Below are 18,901 nucleotides of genomic sequence, written 5' to 3'. Positions count from 1 at the left end.
ACCAATGCACCACTGTTTCGCTGAAACTTTCGATTGGCACTAATACTGTATAGATACCCGGATAGGTCTGCGTAGGAAAAAATACACTAGTTCTGCCAGGATGACAGACACGTCATGGTATAGTAGCTATAGGACGATGTCATCCGGTGCCTCTGAAAAGCTCTGAAAGGGTTTAAAAGGGACAAACAAATTAACGAGCCAAAGAACTCTTCGCGCGGATACGTTCGCCAGCGAAATATACCCACACGGGGAAGGGTATACCAATGATGATGGCAAAACCTGCAAGTAGCGTATTGCCTCCGCCATAACCGAGTGCCGCGAGCATCTGTTGTCCAAACAAAGGGAATGCGAATCCAAGAAATGAACGGAAGGTCTGATATGACGTATTCAGTGAACGCAAACGACATCAGGGGTAAAGGAAGACTGACAGAAGCGGCTGCAGTAGCGCTTGCAGCATATGTAAATGTATCCACGAGATATAGTTGAATAGGGAGGCTTTAGAGAGGTCAGACATGAACAGTGCCCAAGTACGAGGCACACCCACAAACATGTCAATATTCCGAATCCAAAGATAGAGGTACCAATAATGGGCATCATGAAGTGGGCTTCAGCTTGGGCAGACCAGCCATACCAACTAATACATGTCAGACTAGGAGCAGGAACAAAGGCGTCAATCTCACAGCAGTCCCACTGGGACGAACAACGACCCGAATATCAGAGCAGGCACGCGCATCTCTGATTTACCCTTCCCTCCATTTCTCGCAGTAAGCTAAATATAGAAACCAATGGTTGAGCTGACACATTCAAGGCAGAAGGAAAACATACGTATATGTAGATCTTGTCGGAAAGTTTGGCGCCAAACACTGTGGCAACTACGAATCCAAAACCAACTCCAATATATGTCAGACCTCCGATTCCAATGCTAAAGTGGTACACGTTTGCAAAGAGGTCTGAGCGAAAGTTGTTACTAACGGTCCCCGTGGTGCCGGCCAGGTATGATCTTACCGGGGAAAGTAGTAAACAACAAGAAGTAGATACCTGACATACGATCTCAGTCCGTATCCAATATAACTGGATGTGGTACTGACCGTACATCCTAAATAGATGACATCAGTGAGCCGCGCGACACTAAATCAAACTTACAAAGCCATATACAAGCTCAGGATGAAGCATATAAAACTCCGGGTCAGTAGAATGGCCGGTCGCTTGAGACTGACCCATAGGTAAGCCCACTTCTCCATGTGATGTGCGGCGAGAACAGGATGTCCTATAGAGGTCTTTTCGGGATCTGGCGCCATGGCATCAAGACGAAGCCTGATAACCGGTGCATATGTTTCTCTCATGAGAGGGATGCCAAGTATTGCGGCAAAACCAGAGATCGCAGCAATGACATAGAAAACATACTGTACACCGGCTGACTCTGCGATGAAACCCCCCATAATGGGGCCGATAGCGGGGCCTTGTGTGAACTTCAGTCAACGTTGCACACCATAAAACAGGACAAGACTCGCCTATCATGGGTCCAATGCTGTACAGTGCCATCGCTGAGGCGCGCTCGCGTTCCAAAAAGAGATCGCTGATGACACCTGAACCACATGCTATAGGTGCACTCCCCGCCAATCCAGCTTCGTAGAGAGTGAGCAAAAGTTGAGGCTCCAGCAGTTCCATGACGTACCCAGAAACCGGAACACGATCAAGAACACAGTGTTGGTTGAGAAAGCGCAGCCGAGATTAAACGCGAGAAACAGGAGGTTTCCTAGGTGGAGCACCTTGAACTCATTCAGGCAAATGGCCTCTTCGATCAGATCAAAGAAGAGCACCACGCACCCACACACGACCATATACTTCCGATAAGGGTGCCGCAAATAGTGGACCAATGGCATACGACAGAACAAAGATACTTAGCGTCAACGCTACGACTGTTGGATTGGTTATGCCAAATTTTATAGCCAAGTCGGGTAAACCAGGTGCCATGATAGCGCTTGCTAACGGCGTGACAAGCGTGTACAGCGAGACCTAACACGATACTGACATGAGTCCCAGTGGATTGAACTCGCTAATGGAAGAACTGACGATTGTAGTGGTTATCCATTTCTTTGCGAGAGGCCAATTCCTGGGGTTCGCCAGGTCGTGTTCCCAATCATGCACTTTGTCATTTGTTTCATCCAAGGCCTCGGCAGACATGCCTTCGCTACTTGGGAGCTGAGGATAATTCGTGCCATCTTGGTGTGGTACGTGAGCAGAAGAGACGGTTCCTAGAGGAGAGTCCGACATCTACCAGCGTTGCACTGGCAGGCAGGTAAGACGACTGAAGTCAATAAAGGTGGTATTAACACATTTCAGGGGACAGAGTCTTTAAAAACAGCAGATAACATCCTGACCGAGCAGGCATTGCTATTACGCTTTAAGCTTTATTGCTGGAGGCCGCTGGGTCACGTCACTGACGGGTAAGATCTCACCCGAGGACTTTGGGGTATCTACGTACTAACAAAGGATCGTTCGAGTCGCCCCATATTACGCTCCATGATCGGCACCAGTCAGCGCTTCGAACGCTTCGAACGAGTCAAAAAATTTCCAACCAAGTCCGCGGTTTCGCCTAGTTTGTCGACCTTGCCTGCTTTGCTGCACTGTTGGCACATCAAGACCAAATATGAAGCCCAGGTAATCAGCATTGACTTGAAGCGTCTTGAAGGTTGTGGTCTGGCGCCTTGGACCGTTTGGCCATATAAAGGCTAATATTAGCAAGTTCCCTATATGATAAGTTGTTATGTAATGCACTAACCAAACTATATTTTTATCTTCGGAAATGATCAGTGCTTCGAAGTTCGCTCGCAGTCTGACCCGAGAAGCTTAACAGCCCTGACCATTACCAACATAGGTCAGCGTCCAGGTAGTATAATGAAGCTCGCCAGAAGTCTCGTGCTCACCTCTCTGCCCCATTTACACCCTCAATCTCCGCATAGCCCCGATGCGTCAATCCAATGCAGGCCCTGCTGCTTGATCAGTGTCTGCATCATTGCAATCAAGATCATCTTTTGCGTAGTATCCCTGCCGGATTATCAAAGATAGCGTGATTGACATGCGCGTCAACGATCCAGATATTAAAATGCTCAGCCTCCATGGTCAGCGTATTTAATAGACCGCTTGGTCTACACCAAAATAAATGGACGCTGAGAGTGAGTCGTCTGTATTAAAGATAATAGTTCGGCTCGGTTGCGTGACAGCGCCAGGGACAGACGTGAGCGAGCGAGTTGGCTGGTTGGACACCGTGACGGTATGGCTTGTGATGAGGGCAACATGCGCCAATGCGGTGAAGAGAAACTTGAACTCACACAACTTATTCTCGACCCGCATGAAGAGACCTCACCGGGTATAGAGGAATCTTAGTGGTCGCGTCCATTTCGAAAGGACACGGTTGACGACCAAAGCGAGAGTACAGGAATTGCGAGAGTGCACATGAAGTTCGTGGAATGCAATAGGGAACTGCAGAAGGCAAATCTGTATGCAGCGTCCTTGAAAAATTCAACCATGTCTTTAGCAGTGTGCAAACACCGGGATACCCTCTGCGTGTATAATCAGATTGGAGGTGTGTGATTATCAGGAGTGACTATATACGTCTCTCAACAATCACACTACTCAAACACGATTGGCATGACTCTGAAGAGCCTATGTAGAAACCTGGGGGAAAGTTGATGCTCGCTTAGTCAGCAAGTGGCCATGTACTTTTGCTAACATACCCGCGTGATCTAAAACTGTATACCGCGATGCGCGATGTGAGCGTGTCAATCGAGAGCCTTGTCACGTCCCTTGTCCCCCAGATTCAGTCCAATACACGTCTCAAAGAAGAACTAATAGCACACTGCAAGGATATCCTTGCAAGGTAACAACGCTCTAGCTCAGCTTGCGGCATGTCACTTACCTGCTTTGTAGTAACATTGGCACCGCACACGAGAATGACACTGGTCATTTAGCGGCACAGATAAAAAGGCATTGTATGTATCACCACAGAATCGCGTATTACTAGTCGCAACCGTGTTCTTTTCTAGTGTTACAATCTGAATCTCCGAGCAATGCATCGCTCAAGTTCACTAATCTCCTCTCGCGATTACTAGACCAAGTGAGTGTACTGATCGTGTTGGTCACGCGTCTTATCTCTGCATAGCCTATTCTTTCTCGTAAACCCGAGTCTCTCCTCTTTCTCTATTCTCTCGCATCCTCTCCACGCCAGCCAACCTCAAGTCCATTCCTCGCATCTCTCCAGGCGCCGCTTCGCCCATCCGCAACTCCTACCACTAGTCCTACTGACCTTCCGCGCTCACCACACCCAAGGGGCAATTCAAAAGCAGAAATTTTGCGTGAATATCGCGCCCGTACTGGTATGCAAATTCCATTGACACCCGCTTATAGGACGGAATGCTCAAGTCATGATGAAGGACGACACCATCTGCCCGAACACTTACTTCTTCGCGATACGTTATATCTCTTACAGGGAATTTCTGGAAAATATGTACACTTGTCGCTCTCGGACAATGATGCCCAACCCAAACTCGTTTTTATCGAAGATTTTGTAAGCAATCTCCAATGAGTGTCCTATCGCGCTCATCTTACTCACAGAAATATATCATCCCTCCCCCAACTAAATCCCTCATTCATCGCCTTTCTGAGGTAGGTCATCTCTACGCGCGCATAGCTGCGTTCGTCGACACACAAGATCGCCCTTCTGTCGGCATGATCGAGCAAAGCCTTTGCCATCACCTCCAGACGCTGCTTACTGAGTACTATCGACTCATCGCCGTTCTAGAGTCTCAGATGGGCAATGCACCCAACTCAGCTCCAGGCTCGCAATCGGATCCTGTAGGAGAGGAGACTGGCCTCACCCTCAAACGTCTCGATGTCTGGATAACAGAATGGCGTCTCCGCATGCGCATGATGAGCGTTTGTGTTGAGGGTGCCCATGACGCACAGGGAGGGGCACTCGTTAACCTCATCCATTCATACACCGACAATGGGGACCCATTCGTCAGAAAATTTACTGACCAACTTTTAGAAGAGGTGCAACATCTTTATTCGTGTTAGTTGACCGACTGCTTCATGCTAATTTAATTTCAGGTATCCACTCCCTTCTTCAATACGCTGCACAAATGGCTCTTCTCCGGCGAGCTCTACGACCCCCACTCTGAATTCTTCGTTTCCGTCGACCCATCACTTGCGCATCTTCAAGGACTGCATCCCTCAAGTCTTGCAGGTGGCATCGACGCATTCGGCGAGGATTCCGTTAGCGCAGATAGAAGCGATGGCGGAGGCGGTCTCCGCGTATGGGAGGCGAAGTATCACTTTAGAAAAGAGATGCTCCCGATGTTTGTGGGCGAGAACTTTGGAAGAAAAATCTTTTCGACAGGCAAGAGCTTAAATTTTATAAGATACAGTTGTCACGATTCGGATTGGGTAGCGACGAGGGAGAAGATGAGTAATACGGGCGGAAGTGGGTTCTGCACTTCTACTCGCTTTTATGTTGATACTTATGTTTCCCCATAGTCCTCAAGTACAGCGATATCGCAGGACTGGAACGTAGTATCGACAGCGCATACAACACCGCCTCTGCTCGCCTGTTTGAAGTCTTCACTGAGAAATTCCGCCTCCTCGATCACCTCTCCGCACTCAAGCACTACCTCCTCCTTGGTTACGGTGACTTTGCTGAGCAACTCATGGAATCGCTTGGGTACGTAATTTATGCCGTCACTTCATCTATGCTGATGGGCACACAGGCCCTCTCTCACCCGACCTGCCAACACCCTCTACCGACACAACCTCACAGCGACACTCGAGACAGCGATTCGTACTTCAAGCGCACAAAGCGACCCACCGGATGTTCTCCGCCGCCTCGATGCTCGCATGCTGGAATACACGCACGGCGAGCTTGGGTGGGACGTCTTCACGCTTGAATACAAGGTCGACGCGCCGCTCGATACCCTCCTCGACCCCGGGTCTCTAGAAAAGTACAAGCGGATCTTTGCACATCTGTGGGCGATGAAGCGCGTAGAAGGCGCGTTGAGCAGTGGCTGGATGAGGGTTGCTGGTGCTGGACGAGTCGGAGGGCGGTTGGAAGGTGAGTTGATTATGCTGCGATGTTTTCTTCCTGTCAGAGGCCATGGCTGCGGTGCTGACGCGCAATACAGAACTGGAGTATGATTGGCACCAGATCCGGATCACGACTTCAGAAATGATCCATTTTATTCGCCAGATGCAGGCATACACACAACTCGAGGTCATTGAGTGCTCGTGGAAGGCTCTTATGGAATTCTTTGCGAGACGGGAGGGTGATCTTGACGCTATGATCGATGCTCATCAATCATATCTTGATCGTATGGTCAAGAAGGTGTTGCTAATCAGTCCTAAGGCAGGGAGAGAGGTAGGCTTGGCTCGCAAACAAATTTGTCGCGCGCTTACCGTCATGCCAGGAGAGCTTGTTGACCCAAGTCCGGGAGGTATTCTCGACGATCCTTCAGTTCCGCGAGGCAATTGTAAGCGTTTATTTATCCTCCCTCATCCACGTGTTTCTTTCCTAACAACATTACCACAGGATAATTTCTACAACTACACCCTATCCGAGTCAGCTCGGTTAGACCAAGTGCGAGATGCTGCCCGTGGGGTATACACTGCACCCACCTCGATGGCTCACACCCAGTCGCTTTCTCAGATTCGCAAACTCCTCAAGGAATATAGCACTGCATTCAGTGAGCGCATGCAAATTATCGTGCAGGCTTTGCAGTCACATCCAGATTTGGATTGCCGGTTCCTTGGCATACGACTCTCGTTTTCAGAGTTTTATCGTTCGAAGAAGGATAGGGAGGTTCTTGCAGCGCAGAGATCGTGACCACAAGCGTAATAAAGTGCATTCATAAAATACGCTAGGAATACAGTGACGACATGAATGATACAGACCAGATGAACAAATTTGTTGCCAAAAGAAATTGAACTTTCTAAAGCTGTATCTTTGGCTCCTTGTATAATTTAAGTGCGAGAGAGGAGCAAATTACGGATACAGAGCTAGAGTAACCGATCAATACATGTTTTATACCCGATGGTCAGACTACTTACGATAATGCCATGGCCAATGATGCCCATACAGGGGCTAGGCGCGCATGTCCAGCAGGGTATACGACGCCAGCGGCGATGGGGACTGCAATTACATTATACATAATTGCCCACATCTACGGATTATATTAACGGCGAGTGGTGCAAGGGGACTGAAGAGACATACAAAGTTTATCTTAACGCGATTGAGCACTTTTCTCGAGAGATCGCTTAAAGTGAGTAGACATTTAAGGTTTGAAGATACAAGGATGAATGAAGCGCTAGATATCGCGACGTCACCTGAAGTATGTCAGTATGTACACCGTTAAACAAACGCTATGGCTCACTTCCAGATCCGATGGCTATTCCTATGTCACTGGCTGCTAGTGCCTGACGCCAGTCAATACAAAATACAAATACCTGTAGAGAGGACTCACGGGTGCGTCATTGATACCATCCCCAACCATTGCGACGATACATCGCCAATTTGGCGCTGACCTCGGCAGTATACGTTGCCATCGTGAAGATGGACGTCTGTTGCCATTGTGCTGCAGCCACTCGATCTTTTCGGCCTGCGGGACAGGTCAGATGACGTGACGGGGATTCGAATATCAGGAACAAACCTTTTGTTGAGGCAAAACTCCAGCGATGACATTCATTTCAGGAATGCCCACGGATTTTGCGACTGCTTTAGCCGTAGTCTCGTTGTCCCCTGATATCATCCATGTCCCAATGCCCTGCTCCTGCAAATGCCGTATAACACCAGTAGCTTCCTTCCTGATGGGATCCGACACAGCGAATATCGCTGCAACAACGAATCGGTTGTCCAAGTCTGCGACCGTAACCGCGAGGAGGACGATACTCTTCGCCTCAGATTTCCACCTCTCGAGCACTTGGAGAACGTCTGGAGAAAGCAGTACATCATGGTCTTGCATCAGGGCCTCGTTTCCTACTATCGCCTTGCAACGCATTTCGTCAAAATCCGCTTTGACGCCTTTACCAGCGATTTCGTCGAACGCGTTGCCAGTAACAGACACGGCACCATGCTTCCCCGCATACTGCCTAATTGCATTCGCGAGTGGGTGAGAGGATGCAGATTCTAACTCCGCGGCAATTCCGAGAAGCGTCTTCTCAGGCACCGACGACAGCAGGATCTCGGCATCAGACACTCGGGGCTCGCCACCCTCGGTAAGTGTTCCGGTCTTATCGAATACGACGATGTCGAGTTGGGCCATTTCTTGGAAAGCCTCGCCGCCTCCGCGGGCCAAGATTCCATGTTTTGCTGCGAGGCCGGATCCCACAAGAAGAGCGGTAGGTGCTGCGAGGCCAATGCCGCAAGGGCATGCCACGACGAATACTGCGATTGCAAACTCGAGAGACCACACGACTACAGAGCTGATGTCAGTACAAAGTTCAGCGAATCACTTGGAAGAAACTCACCCCATCCGCCTTGACTTATGTCTAGATAACTCCTAGGGATGGCACCGCTAACACCCAAGGCAAGCCATATCAACCACGTAACAATCGCTAGCAAAGTAACGATCGGGACGAACACAGTCGTGATGTGGTCTACAATACGCTCAATCAGCGCCCTGCGAGTCTGGCCCTCACGGACGATCTGCACAATCTGGTCTAACCTGTAGAACTAGGTCGGTACAATGTTTACACCATCAAAGTTAATTGGCTAACATTGTGACACCGCCAATAGCGTCCACTCGAACGTCTACTGCCCTAGACTTGTTGATTGTTCCAAGGAGAACCTTGTCCCCAACATTCTTCTTGACGAGTCTAGCTTCACCCGTCAAAGAACTTTCGTCGAAGGACGTCCCCGCACCAGACACGATTGTACCATCCGATGGTGGCGTAGCACCATTTTGCACACGTACCACATCGCCAACCTCCAAGAGGTCAACACGTACCTTCTCGAACTTGAATCCAGGAGACGCAATAAAGCTACCGTTATCAAATGACACGTCACATTTTTCGGGATCATCGCGGGAAACGATCGCAGGGGCCGTAGAATTAGAAGCAGAGCCAGTGGTCAGTAGAAGAGCTTCGGCAGGGCGGAGCGAGCCGAGCGCAGTGATTGCATCGGCAGTCCTTGCTTTACTATATGCGTCGAGGTAACGGCCTGATGATTTATATTGTATCACGCAGGATATGCAACACATGGGCTTCACTCACCAACAAGTAAGAACATGGTCAGGAACACGACAGCGTCGAAATATGTGGTATCTTGTGCTGTACCGCTGCTCGCAGGTGGCTGCATGGCTGCAAGAATGAGAAGCGAGATCGACGAAAAGTAAGCCACAGACACTCCGGTAGAAACCTGTTTACGCATGTCATCACCTTGTGATAACGAGTAACACGGTACATACCAGAAGGTTCATACTCCCAAATCTAGTAAAACGCTTGACGATGGGAGTCGTGCTCCCTTTCCTCCATAAACATCTAATTTCTTTGATGCTTCGACGATGAAATAAACCAGCACCGTAAAAGTATACTGGGGTCGCTAGGAAGAAAAGCGCCCACTCAATGCGGGACGCATTTCCTTTCCACATGGGCTTCATTAGGTATTGTTTCGTCGAACTGCCACCGGGAACGAGACTCATGTAAATCACGCCGATGATGAACGTGGGTATCGCAATGATAAATGTGAAAAAGAGGCGCAGAAGCAAGGCTCGTTGCTCGCGCTGCTGCAAGCTGCGCGTGAGCTCTTCGAGCGTAGGCGGACAACAAATCGATACAGTGTATGTCGGCTCCACGGACCGGATGGTTGAGATGATAGAGCGGATGGTGAAGTCTGGAGGCGATGGCTTGTATGATACTTCCATTATGGGGTCCAAATGGTTTGATAACGGTTTGATAATGGCGACGTCTGGCTGGAGCCTTTGCAAGGCAGTCATAATATTTGGTGGACAGTTTCTGATCAGGAGATGTCAGTAACGCTGGATGCGACAACAGTACAAATCGACGCACTGGCAATACATTCCACCAATACGAAGGGATAAATTCCGAGGACCCGTTGGACTTTCTGATGTTGGTGGGATGAGTGGCTCGACTTTAATAACGCCGACTTCGTAGCCGCAGTCGTCGATCGCTTCGGTCGCGGAACCAACAAGGTCCCTTCGAGCAACAACAACCGTAGCGGAATGGCTAAGCAGGCTAACGACCACTTCGGAGATCCCAGGGAGTTGCGAGACGATTTCGGTAATGGTACTTGGACATGCGGAGCATGTCATGCCACCTACGGACAAGGTGACGAGATGCGGGACGTCAACGACGCCAACTTCGTGCAACGGTCTTGGGCTCAATTCTTGGTCCTTTTTTGATCCCTCTAGCGTGGAGCAATCCATTGGAGAAACACGGTTGGAAGACACGTTGCCGGTATTACCCCGCAAGAGCGGTGGAACTATGTCCTCGAGTACCGTAGCGGCCACCTCCTGACACGATGAACATTGTTGTATATGCTTTTGACGTTTTCCAGAATGCGTGCTACTCATTTGTTGTGAAAGCCTCTGCTCAGAGGCTGGGTCAGATACATCAAACCCAGCGTCTTCGAGCATGGATTGTATGGTGTGTCTGGGTATTGTAATGGCATGCCCGACTGTCACTGACTGGTGGACGATGGATATGTCTAGCCTCGTTGGAGGGGGTGACAGAGAGAAGAGTACTTCATTAATTGTACTTACACAACTGCAAAAAAATATAACATTAGCAGAATAAAAATTACGACCGTTGTATATGTATACCTGCTGCAGTGAAGATTAAATATGAAGACAGTCGTGACATGCGTCTGACTCTGAGACGGCGTCAGGGTGTTCATGAGAGGATGATTTTTGTGCGATTAGATCAAGTGCGAAATAGAAATACGATGGCTGGCATGAAATGTATGGGAGTTGGGAGGACATTATATAGCGATGTAACAGCCTAGATATTTGCTGGCTGGTCAGTTTGAGCTTACGATTTGCTGGCGAGCATTCAGAAAATGCCTCAAAAGTCGGCGCAATTACCGCAGTGCCATCATCACGTGTATTGGGTTTACCAGTATACTTCTTTACCACCCTATCCCCTACGTTACGGTCCACTACTCATTTATAAGTTTAATCTTCGGAGGTTAACGTTCAACGTTTAGGCAGCCCCGTGAGCGAGGTTTCAAATTCGTCGGGTGAGCACTCAGCAGGATCTGGTTAACGGGTCTCCAAGCGATATTCCCCGAGACCTCAGACCCGATTCTAAACAAGGCTGAACCCTAGCCCCTAGCCAACCAGGAAGCCCTGACTCTAGCAGTACATCTAGATGGCAATTTTCAAAATTTGCTTTCCGCGGAGGTGTAAGTAATTCTTATACCCAGAGACCAAATGCGAAATTTCCTCAGGTTTGTGCTGCTTTGTTATAATTAGACGCTTGTCAACAAATAGGAGTCCACGGAGTCCAAAACAAACCGGTCTACCTACTGGAGACGACGGAGTCCCTAGCCCTAATATTGCCAGTTGTGGATGGTTTCGAGAAGTCAATGATCCATAATATATTGATGGTCCGTTACTGAGACGCTACTGGAGGTCTGCGACCCGTAGAAGTCTCAGATCAGCATCGTCAAACGTACGAGCAAGTGGTGTAGCTATTCGGTAGTTTCCCGTCAGCAGAACGAAGGAAGGAAGTAGAGCTAATATTTTAAGACTGGGAGAAAGAGCAGTTGATTATCGACACCGGTCATCCTCGTTACTGGCAGCAAGTACTAATACCGACGTGGTACGACATACCAAGAAGGAATGTCTTCAACATACAATTTGAGCTTGACTTGAACGGTGTGATCGACAATTGGCGCCGTGGCTGCAAAAGTTATAAGTTGGCACGTGAGCGGCGGGCGCTACCAAGCCGTTTCAGCACCAAACACATTTTTCAATGCGACCGACCGTGATGAACTCATTTAGTGCCCCTCCATTACCTCCAGGGTGGTCAGAGCACGTTGGTACGTGTCTCAAAACACACCAGGCACTCTAGTTGTTAACTCACATGCATACAGGACCTGCGGGCCAGCCATACTACTACCACGCCGGGACACGAGAGTCTACCTATGTTCGGCCGCTCCCCGCGTTCCCCATCATTCCACAAGCTATCATACCCCAGCCTCCAAAGAAGAAAGACAAACCGTTGGTAAAGACCCCGATACCTGATACAGAATGGCTTCGCGTAACAACGACGGAAGGGAATATATTCTATTCACACAAGGCGAAGAAGCAGAGCGTGTGGACCGTGCCAGAGGAAATCAAGGATGCTGTTGAAGCATTCGAGCGTGCCGAGGAACATGAGGAAGTGCAGAAGCAACAACAGGAAATAAAGGAAAAGGACATCCAGAAGTTGGGGTTCGAGGAGGAGCAGGAGCTCAAACGGATTAAGACCGAAATGCAGGGCCTTGTGAAGCGAAAAGCGGAAGAACCTCAACCTCTGGACGAGGTTGTGATTTCAAAAAAGGCGCGAGTAGAAGAAGAGGAGGAAGGTGAGGAGGGGGAAGGGGAAGGGGAGGATGACGATGACGATGAGAACGAGGAGGAGGAGGAATGGCAACGCGAGGCTGCTGCACAACTCGCTGCTGAAGCAGAGGAGGAGAAGAAGAGGCTGGAAGAAGAGGCCAGGCTCGCACAGGAAGCAGAAGACACAGAGACCAAGAAGATGCAAGAAAATGAGAGGTCTCAGCTCAACATGCCCGATCGCGTCGATCTCTCTATTGAGGAGGCTAAGGCATTATTCAAGGTCTGTCACTAGCTCTGTTGATTGATGATCCCTTGGTTAACTCCATTGACCAGACATTACTCAGGGAAAAGGATATCAGTCCTTTGCATCCTTGGGATACTTCATTACCCTTGTTTATATCAGATCCGCGCTATGTTCTACTCCCTTCTGTGTCAGCACGTCGTGATGCATTCGATGAATACTGTCGGGATCGCGCGCGCGAACTACGGCAACAAAATGTCAAGAAAGAAAAGGCAGAAGCAAATCCTAAGGAAGAGTATGAACGACTCCTTAGCCAGGAAGTGAAGAGCACGAGAACATCTTGGTCTGAATTTCGGCGGACGTGGAAGAAAGACCGGCGATTTTACGGATGGGGAAGAGATGACCGGGAGCGAGAGAAACGATTCAAGGACTATCTCAAAGAGCTTGGAGAGAGTACGAATTTGGTTATGCTTCATGACCGATGTATCCAGCTGACCTTTGTCTAGGAAAGCGTATAGCCGCTGAGAAGGCGGAAGCGGATTTCTTTACTCTTCTGCGAGAGAGTGGTGTGGTCAGGTCAGATTCGCTATGGAAAGACGTAAGTATCAAGTATCTGTCTGCCTTATCATCATCAGATATATTGAAAGTTTGCATTCTAGGTGAAACGAAAAATATCCCATGACGCACGATATGATGCTGTCGGGTCTTCGTCTCTGCGTGAAGAGCTATTCCAGACATTCCTCAAGGCACATGGGTCTTCATCTTCGCATTTAACCTCTACTAAAGTTAAAGATGAGACGTACAAACATGGCACAGAAGAAGATGCTGAGCGAAAGCGCAGAGACAAAAAGGAACAAGCCCTTAAAGAACGTGAACAAAAAGTGAAAGCTGATCGTAGTCGTATGGACGCCGAAATAGGGCGCTCCAAGATGGGTTTAAACCTGGAGGAAGGTGAAAGAGAATTCCGGTGAGCCGCCTTGACTTCCATAGTTCAAGGGTCCAGGTCGCGTCGCTCAACCCCTTTCCTCTTTCTTAGTACACTGCTTACAGACGCAGTACGAGACCCACAGGTACGGTTACTTCTTTCTTCGAGGCAGTAACTAACCCACATCTCATTATGATCGCAGACCACCTGGGAATCGATACGTCCTCAACTCCAAACTGATCCTCGATTCAACAACTCCCCTCTCTCAGTAAATCAGCAATTGCATCTTTTCCATGCACATATGAGTCAGTTGCAGATGAAACATTTGACCGGTCTACATTCGTTGTTTCAAGCGCATGCTCCATCCTTGGCAACACCATTCTCTGTTCTTCCGCTTGAATCCATGTTAAAATCGCTTCCGGTAACAAAACTCGCCTTCGACACACGTGATCTCCAACAGGAATATGAGAAATGGCAACGCGAACGGACATACGAATGCAGAAAAGCATTCGACGAGATGCTCGCGGAGAACTCCTTTGTTGAGTTTTGGGGAAGATTGGGTAAAATTGGAGGTGAAGGAGTCGAAGGAGGGGTCAAAGCAGATGAGTTGGATGAGGACGAAGGCGAAGGCTTTGGTGGAAAGGTCGACATGAAGGCGCTCGCAAAGAGTGTAGACCTTTCGGACATCGAGAAAGTGCTTAAGGTATGTCCAGTCGTTCGCGGAATAGATGTGACAACTAATTACTTGTCAGAATGATAAGCGATACATCATGTTCGAGCATGTAGCAGTACAACGAGAACGATGGTTAAGGGTGAGTTGAATGAAGGGTTTCGAGTTTGCGACCTTGTCTAATCCATGCTAGGATTATGTTGCAGGTCTGACTGCACCTAAGCTATCTGTTCATGTGTAGAATAGTTGATTCGTGTACTTAGCTGCTCAAGTGCTCATCTCCTTGAGATCCTCATTTGATTTACAAACACTCAGCGCTTAACGCGTATCGTCGTCAGGTGACCGGTGACACTCGAAGTCAGTCACGTGGTATCGAACACGTCAGTACTTTCAATTTCACACAAGGATTTCGTATTTCAATAAATAGCTACCGTACTTGCCCACTGGACTTCAAAGCATTAGCTAAGAGACCAACTCTCGTTCCCAGTCGACAATGCGTCTGCTGAGTCCTCTAATCCTGTCACTTGCAGCCCTTTCGTCGTGCGTTTTCGCGCAAGACGCAGGTGCTAATGCGCACAAGGTCAAACATGACTACCAGGTAGGTTCCCCGCGTCTGTTCTGTATTAGTGTACTTTAGCAGACCATTTGTTTGACAGAGTGATGTTGCACGCCTGCGCAAGATAGTTGTCGACAGGTGCAGTAACCTCACATCAGAGTCGACGTCGAGCGCTAACTATGTACTACGTACTGCAGTCTTTACTCAAACAGGTGACATTGCAATCCCTGAATGCGCCTACACATACTCTTTGCTAAACCCACTTACTTCAGGGACGTGTTCTTGCGGGAACTCATCTCAAACGCCAATGACGCACTCGAAAAGCTTCGGCTCACCGCGCTCACAGAGAAGAGCGTGTGGGATGGCGTCTCCCCTTTGAACCTCACTATCAAAGCGGAGAAAAATCCTGATGGCGAGGGTGGTCGTATCATTATTACCGGTTTGTATCACTCTGCATCATTGTCTGCCGCAGTACTTATTGTTGTGCCCAGACACCGGCATTGGCATGAATGCAGCGGAATTGACAACCAACCTGGTATGAGCCTTGTCGTCCTGCGAAGTGCGAGCGTGACACAACATTTTGAATACTTAGGGTACCCTGGCGAAGTCTGGAACTTCTGACTTTCTTGCGGGAGTAGACGGCGACGATTCGACCGCAACTGGCAATCTTATCGGTGCGTTCGGGCTTGGTTTTTACAGCAGGTTAGTCCGACTTTTGAGTCCGTGGACATATGGTTGACTCTCCACAGCTTCCTTGTAGCAGATAAAGTCACTGTTGCATCTTTACCCCCGCGCTCGTCCAAGAATCCCAATCCTACTCAGAATATCTTCAGTTCTTCTGCGGATGAGGGATCATTTGAGATATACCCCGACCCACGCGGAAATACCCTCGGGCATGGAACTCAGATTACACTTCATTTGAAGAGTGACGCTTCTCAATATCTTGTGACCTCTAACCTTATGAAGCTTGTGTACGTATCTTACTCTATCTTATTGCGCGTCTTTTTGAGAAGTATCTCAGTAACCAGCACTCTGGATTTTCGACAACCTTCCCGATTTACATCTGGTATGAGACCGAGGAAGAAGTTCCCGAAGTAGACGAAGAGGTTGTTTTAGACGAGCAGGAAGGAAAACCCACTGACACGGACGAGGATGAAGCTGTTGTCGAAGAAGATGCGGAGAAGGAATCTGCATCTCCCAAGATGAAGAAGGTTACAGTTGGTCACTGGGAACACTTGAACTCGCAACCTCCCCTCTGGATGCGGTGCGTTGTTGCTTTTGCTCTCGCGAGGATATACTCACCTTCTTGCCAGCGATCCGAAGACAGTCACTGATGAAGAATATGAGCTACTGTACCAGGGAACCTTCAAAGACTTCCAGAAACCCCTTGCATGGCACCATTTCCATGGTGACTCGGAATCCGGCGTGTCTTTCCGTGCACTCATTTACATTCCCTCGCGTTTGTGAGTAGTTATGATGATGATTATGTGCTTCTCACCCATGTCTTTCAAGGACTGAGGAGTTTTTCAACAAACCACTCGATAATTCAGCAAAGGACGTCAGGCTGCTAGTGAAGCACGTGTTCATCACCTCTGACCTGGGTGAATATAGCTTGCCGAAGTGGGCTAGCTGGGTGAAGGTTATTATTGACGGTAAATCGGTTCGGTTCGGCCCAGGGAATTGTGTTGACTTGTATACCTATCATCTAGCTGATGACCTTCCATTGAATGTCTCTCGCGAAACCCTCCAGTCCAGCTCTTTCCTCAAGCAGATCAAGCAAATTATTTTGCGCCGTCTCATTCAGCTATTCTCTAAAATTGCTGACGAAGACGAGGAAAAATATGCAGAGATCACGAAGAACTTTGGTCAAGTCTTGAAACTCGCTGCGTCAGAGGACGCTAAAAACCGCCAGAAACTGGCAGCTCTTGTACGCTTTAACACAAACCAACGGGAAGTCGTATCATTTGACTCGGTTAGTGGCTATTATTATGATCATACGGGAGCATGAATCTAAATTGCACCATCCCAGTATTTGGAGAACAAGAAGCAAGGACAAAAGCAGGTGAGTGGTATTGAGAAGAAAGGGAATGTCATGTTTAGAACACAATCCAGATCTTCTACCTCGCCGACATGGGTAAATCCATTGAACACCTGTCTCAAAGCGTGTTTGTAGAAAAGTTGCACGCCCGCGGGTACGAAGTACTGCTTCTGAACGAGCCATTGGACGAGATTATGCTTCAAAGCATCCGAAAGTGGAAGTAAGCCATTGATGACCTCCACGATTGAAAGAATATTTCACTGATGGGTCAACAAGGGGTGTTCCATTCCAGGACGTCGCCAAGGCTGGACTGGACTTTGGAGATGGTAGGTTCCCATCAATGTGAGGGTTTCCGTTGTTCTCATATCCGCACACAGACACCCCGGAAGAAAAGGATACAATTGCGGAATTGACAGACAAATACGCCCCCCTTCTTGAGTGGCTGAAAATTGAGGCTGGAGACAATGTTAAGAATGGTGAGTACTCACTTTACGATTGTATGACACTCTGGCTTAAGGTTGCATATTCGTCAGTGATCGTCTCTAATAGGCTCGTCACGAGTCCTTGTGCGATTGTCGCAGACAGCATGGGTTTCACAGCAAATGTCCAGAAGCTCATGAGTACGTTCAACTGGTGACTTGGCAGCGCTGGTTCAAACTCAAAATTTGCAGGTGCCACAAGCCGCGGGGCGCAGCAGAACGATGCCATGCAAGACTATATGAAGAAACAGAAGGTTCTGGAAATTAATCCGCGATCGCCGTTGATCGAAGGCCTCCTGGAACACGTCGAGCAATTGAACGCAGATGGCGATGACAAAGACCTGGATTCTGAGGCACAGCTCAAAGAGGTTGCTTCCATCCTGATTGACGGGGCTCTTGTTCGTTCAGGGTTTGAAGTTGCCGACTCCAACATGTAGGTCCTGACAAAACTGATAAAACAATGTCTCATAATGACACCACGCAGGTTTTTGACTCGTGTGGATAGAGTGCTCAGGCGATCACTCGGTGTCTCTGAGACCGCACCGACAGACAACACCGTGAAACCAGCTCCTCCCGTTGACCCAGAGCTGCCTAGTGACATACCCGTGGATGATGAGATGTTCAATCTTGCTGATGAAATGAAACGCAATCAGATTGAGTTCGAGATGGAGGAAATTGATGAACACGGAAATGTTGTTCACGATGAACTGTGATGTTGCAGTAGATATTGTAGCAGTTCAGGCTGGTCGATAATAAAATTTAAAACATCTACACCTGACCAAATGACTCGGCGTGGGAGTCGAAGATAGCGGCTATGCCACCTTGATGCCACCACAGTGAGTCTCACCGTTAGCAGCACTATTCAGAATCAGAACGTCCATATACGACAGTCAACGCCGAGCATTTGCTGGCCTTCACAATCGTTTCTAGACTGGACGCGGGTTTTCCGTCTGTACATGCTTCATGGCTACACCCGCAGCCTTCTCCCGCCTTCAGTTAGCTGCAGCACTAATTGGTAAGTGTGTAAGACGTGGATGACGGACACGCTTCATAAAGTCTCTTGGAATTACAGAGTATGACAATGATCCAACCAACCCTTACTTGCCTCTGGTCTCCGCACATGACAGTGCTATCTTCGCTCATCTCCGACGAGGTGTAGGGCAGTCTCGTAAGAGTACTGACTATCTCGGAGTGTCTGTGCCCAGTGAAGCAGGCGATTCTACCCCGGGACACCGAAGGTCTAGAAGCTCCATTGACGGACTAAGGAACCCTTTCGGAGATGATGATGACGAGGAGCTTGAAGACGAGGAAGCTGGCGAGGTAGATCTTGCTTCATGGGGCCTTGACGAATTCATCAAGGACAAAACCAAAGCAAAGGGCAAGGCGAAGGCCAAGTCAGAGGTGTTGCCCAATCCTCATCCAGTAAAGATGATGCATCGAAATG

The 18,901-nt window shown here is 48.7% G+C and overlaps 4 protein-coding genes across 4 annotated transcripts; 2 read left to right on the top strand and 2 right to left on the bottom strand.

Moving 5' to 3' along the window:
• Positions 1-190: 190 nt before the first annotated feature.
• Positions 191-2,357, bottom strand: DFJ58DRAFT_698853 (multidrug resistance protein 4; the record flags this gene model as incomplete). The annotated part of the gene is made up of 12 exons (XM_041383536.1): positions 2,074-2,357; positions 1,828-2,016; positions 1,676-1,769; positions 1,503-1,625; positions 1,144-1,459; positions 1,089-1,096; positions 1,006-1,038; positions 826-950; positions 681-769; positions 545-634; positions 429-495; positions 191-373 (listed from the first exon to the last, which is right to left on the bottom strand). Exons 1-12 carry the CDS (start codon positions 2,272-2,274, stop codon positions 191-193), a joined length of 1,518 nt encoding a protein of 505 aa, XP_041247835.1. The 5' UTR covers positions 2,275-2,357.
• A 1,402-nt stretch (positions 2,358-3,759) lies between these two features.
• On the top strand, positions 3,760-6,962 carry DFJ58DRAFT_770008 (gamma-tubulin complex, component 3). The gene is made up of 12 exons (XM_041389051.1): positions 3,760-3,880; positions 3,931-3,992; positions 4,047-4,117; positions 4,163-4,376; positions 4,434-4,567; positions 4,615-5,052; positions 5,110-5,482; positions 5,536-5,719; positions 5,766-6,106; positions 6,177-6,409; positions 6,459-6,521; positions 6,581-6,962. Exons 1-12 carry the CDS (start codon positions 3,765-3,767, stop codon positions 6,872-6,874), a joined length of 2,523 nt encoding a protein of 840 aa, XP_041247834.1. The 5' UTR covers positions 3,760-3,764; the 3' UTR covers positions 6,875-6,962.
• Positions 6,963-6,980: 18 nt separating this feature from the next.
• Positions 6,981-10,900, bottom strand: DFJ58DRAFT_904646 (heavy metal translocatin; the record flags this gene model as incomplete). Its single annotated transcript, XM_041394919.1, has 12 exons — positions 6,981-7,047; positions 7,099-7,211; positions 7,262-7,374; positions 7,422-7,464; positions 7,512-7,646; positions 7,698-8,461; positions 8,515-8,711; positions 8,764-9,205; positions 9,259-9,403; positions 9,453-9,999; positions 10,054-10,770; positions 10,827-10,900. 12 exons carry the CDS (start codon positions 10,898-10,900, stop codon positions 6,981-6,983), a joined length of 3,357 nt encoding a protein of 1,118 aa, XP_041247833.1.
• A 1,036-nt stretch (positions 10,901-11,936) lies between these two features.
• DFJ58DRAFT_698843 (Hsp90 protein-domain-containing protein) lies at positions 11,937-18,234 on the top strand. The gene is made up of 27 exons (XM_041383535.1): positions 11,937-12,046; positions 12,101-12,828; positions 12,882-13,242; positions 13,296-13,387; positions 13,449-13,756; positions 13,826-13,859; positions 13,917-14,417; positions 14,467-14,526; positions 14,747-14,795; positions 14,852-14,982; positions 15,041-15,078; positions 15,138-15,152; positions 15,213-15,379; positions 15,432-15,475; positions 15,533-15,642; positions 15,690-15,911; positions 15,962-16,204; positions 16,254-16,403; positions 16,453-16,592; positions 16,650-16,912; positions 16,970-17,002; positions 17,053-17,198; positions 17,255-17,304; positions 17,356-17,454; positions 17,512-17,598; positions 17,650-17,890; positions 17,942-18,234. Exons 1-27 carry the CDS (start codon positions 11,980-11,982, stop codon positions 18,168-18,170), a joined length of 4,608 nt encoding a protein of 1,535 aa, XP_041247832.1. The 5' UTR covers positions 11,937-11,979; the 3' UTR covers positions 18,171-18,234.
• Positions 18,235-18,901: the final 667 nt, after the last annotated feature.

The sequence above is a fragment of the Suillus subalutaceus genome, assembly GCF_016647625.1.
Source record: "Suillus subalutaceus strain FC151 chromosome Unknown DFJ58scaffold_17, whole genome shotgun sequence".
NCBI lineage: Eukaryota > Fungi > Basidiomycota > Agaricomycetes > Boletales > Suillaceae > Suillus > Suillus subalutaceus.
This window is presented reverse-complemented; position numbering and strand designations above follow the sequence as displayed.

Bases quoted from the DNA above. Each gene is read 5' to 3' on its own strand.
- DFJ58DRAFT_770008 (XM_041389051.1), top strand. From the start codon at position 3,765: ATGCGCGATGTGAGCGTGTCAATCGAGAGCCTTGTCACGTCCCTTGTC. The intron at 5,483-5,535 runs GTGGGTTCTGCA...GTTTCCCCATAG, and splicing joins GATGAGTAATACGGGCGGAA to TCCTCAAGTACAGCGATATC. The intron at 6,522-6,580 runs GTAAGCGTTTAT...ACATTACCACAG, and splicing joins TTCAGTTCCGCGAGGCAATT to GATAATTTCTACAACTACAC.
- DFJ58DRAFT_698843 (XM_041383535.1), top strand. From the start codon at position 11,980: ATGCGACCGACCGTGATGAACTCATTTAGTGCCCCTCCATTACCTCCA. The intron at 14,527-14,746 runs GTGAGTTGAATG...ACTCGAAGTCAG, and splicing joins AACGAGAACGATGGTTAAGG to TCACGTGGTATCGAACACGT. The intron at 15,476-15,532 runs GTATGAGCCTTG...TTGAATACTTAG, and splicing joins CGGAATTGACAACCAACCTG to GGTACCCTGGCGAAGTCTGG.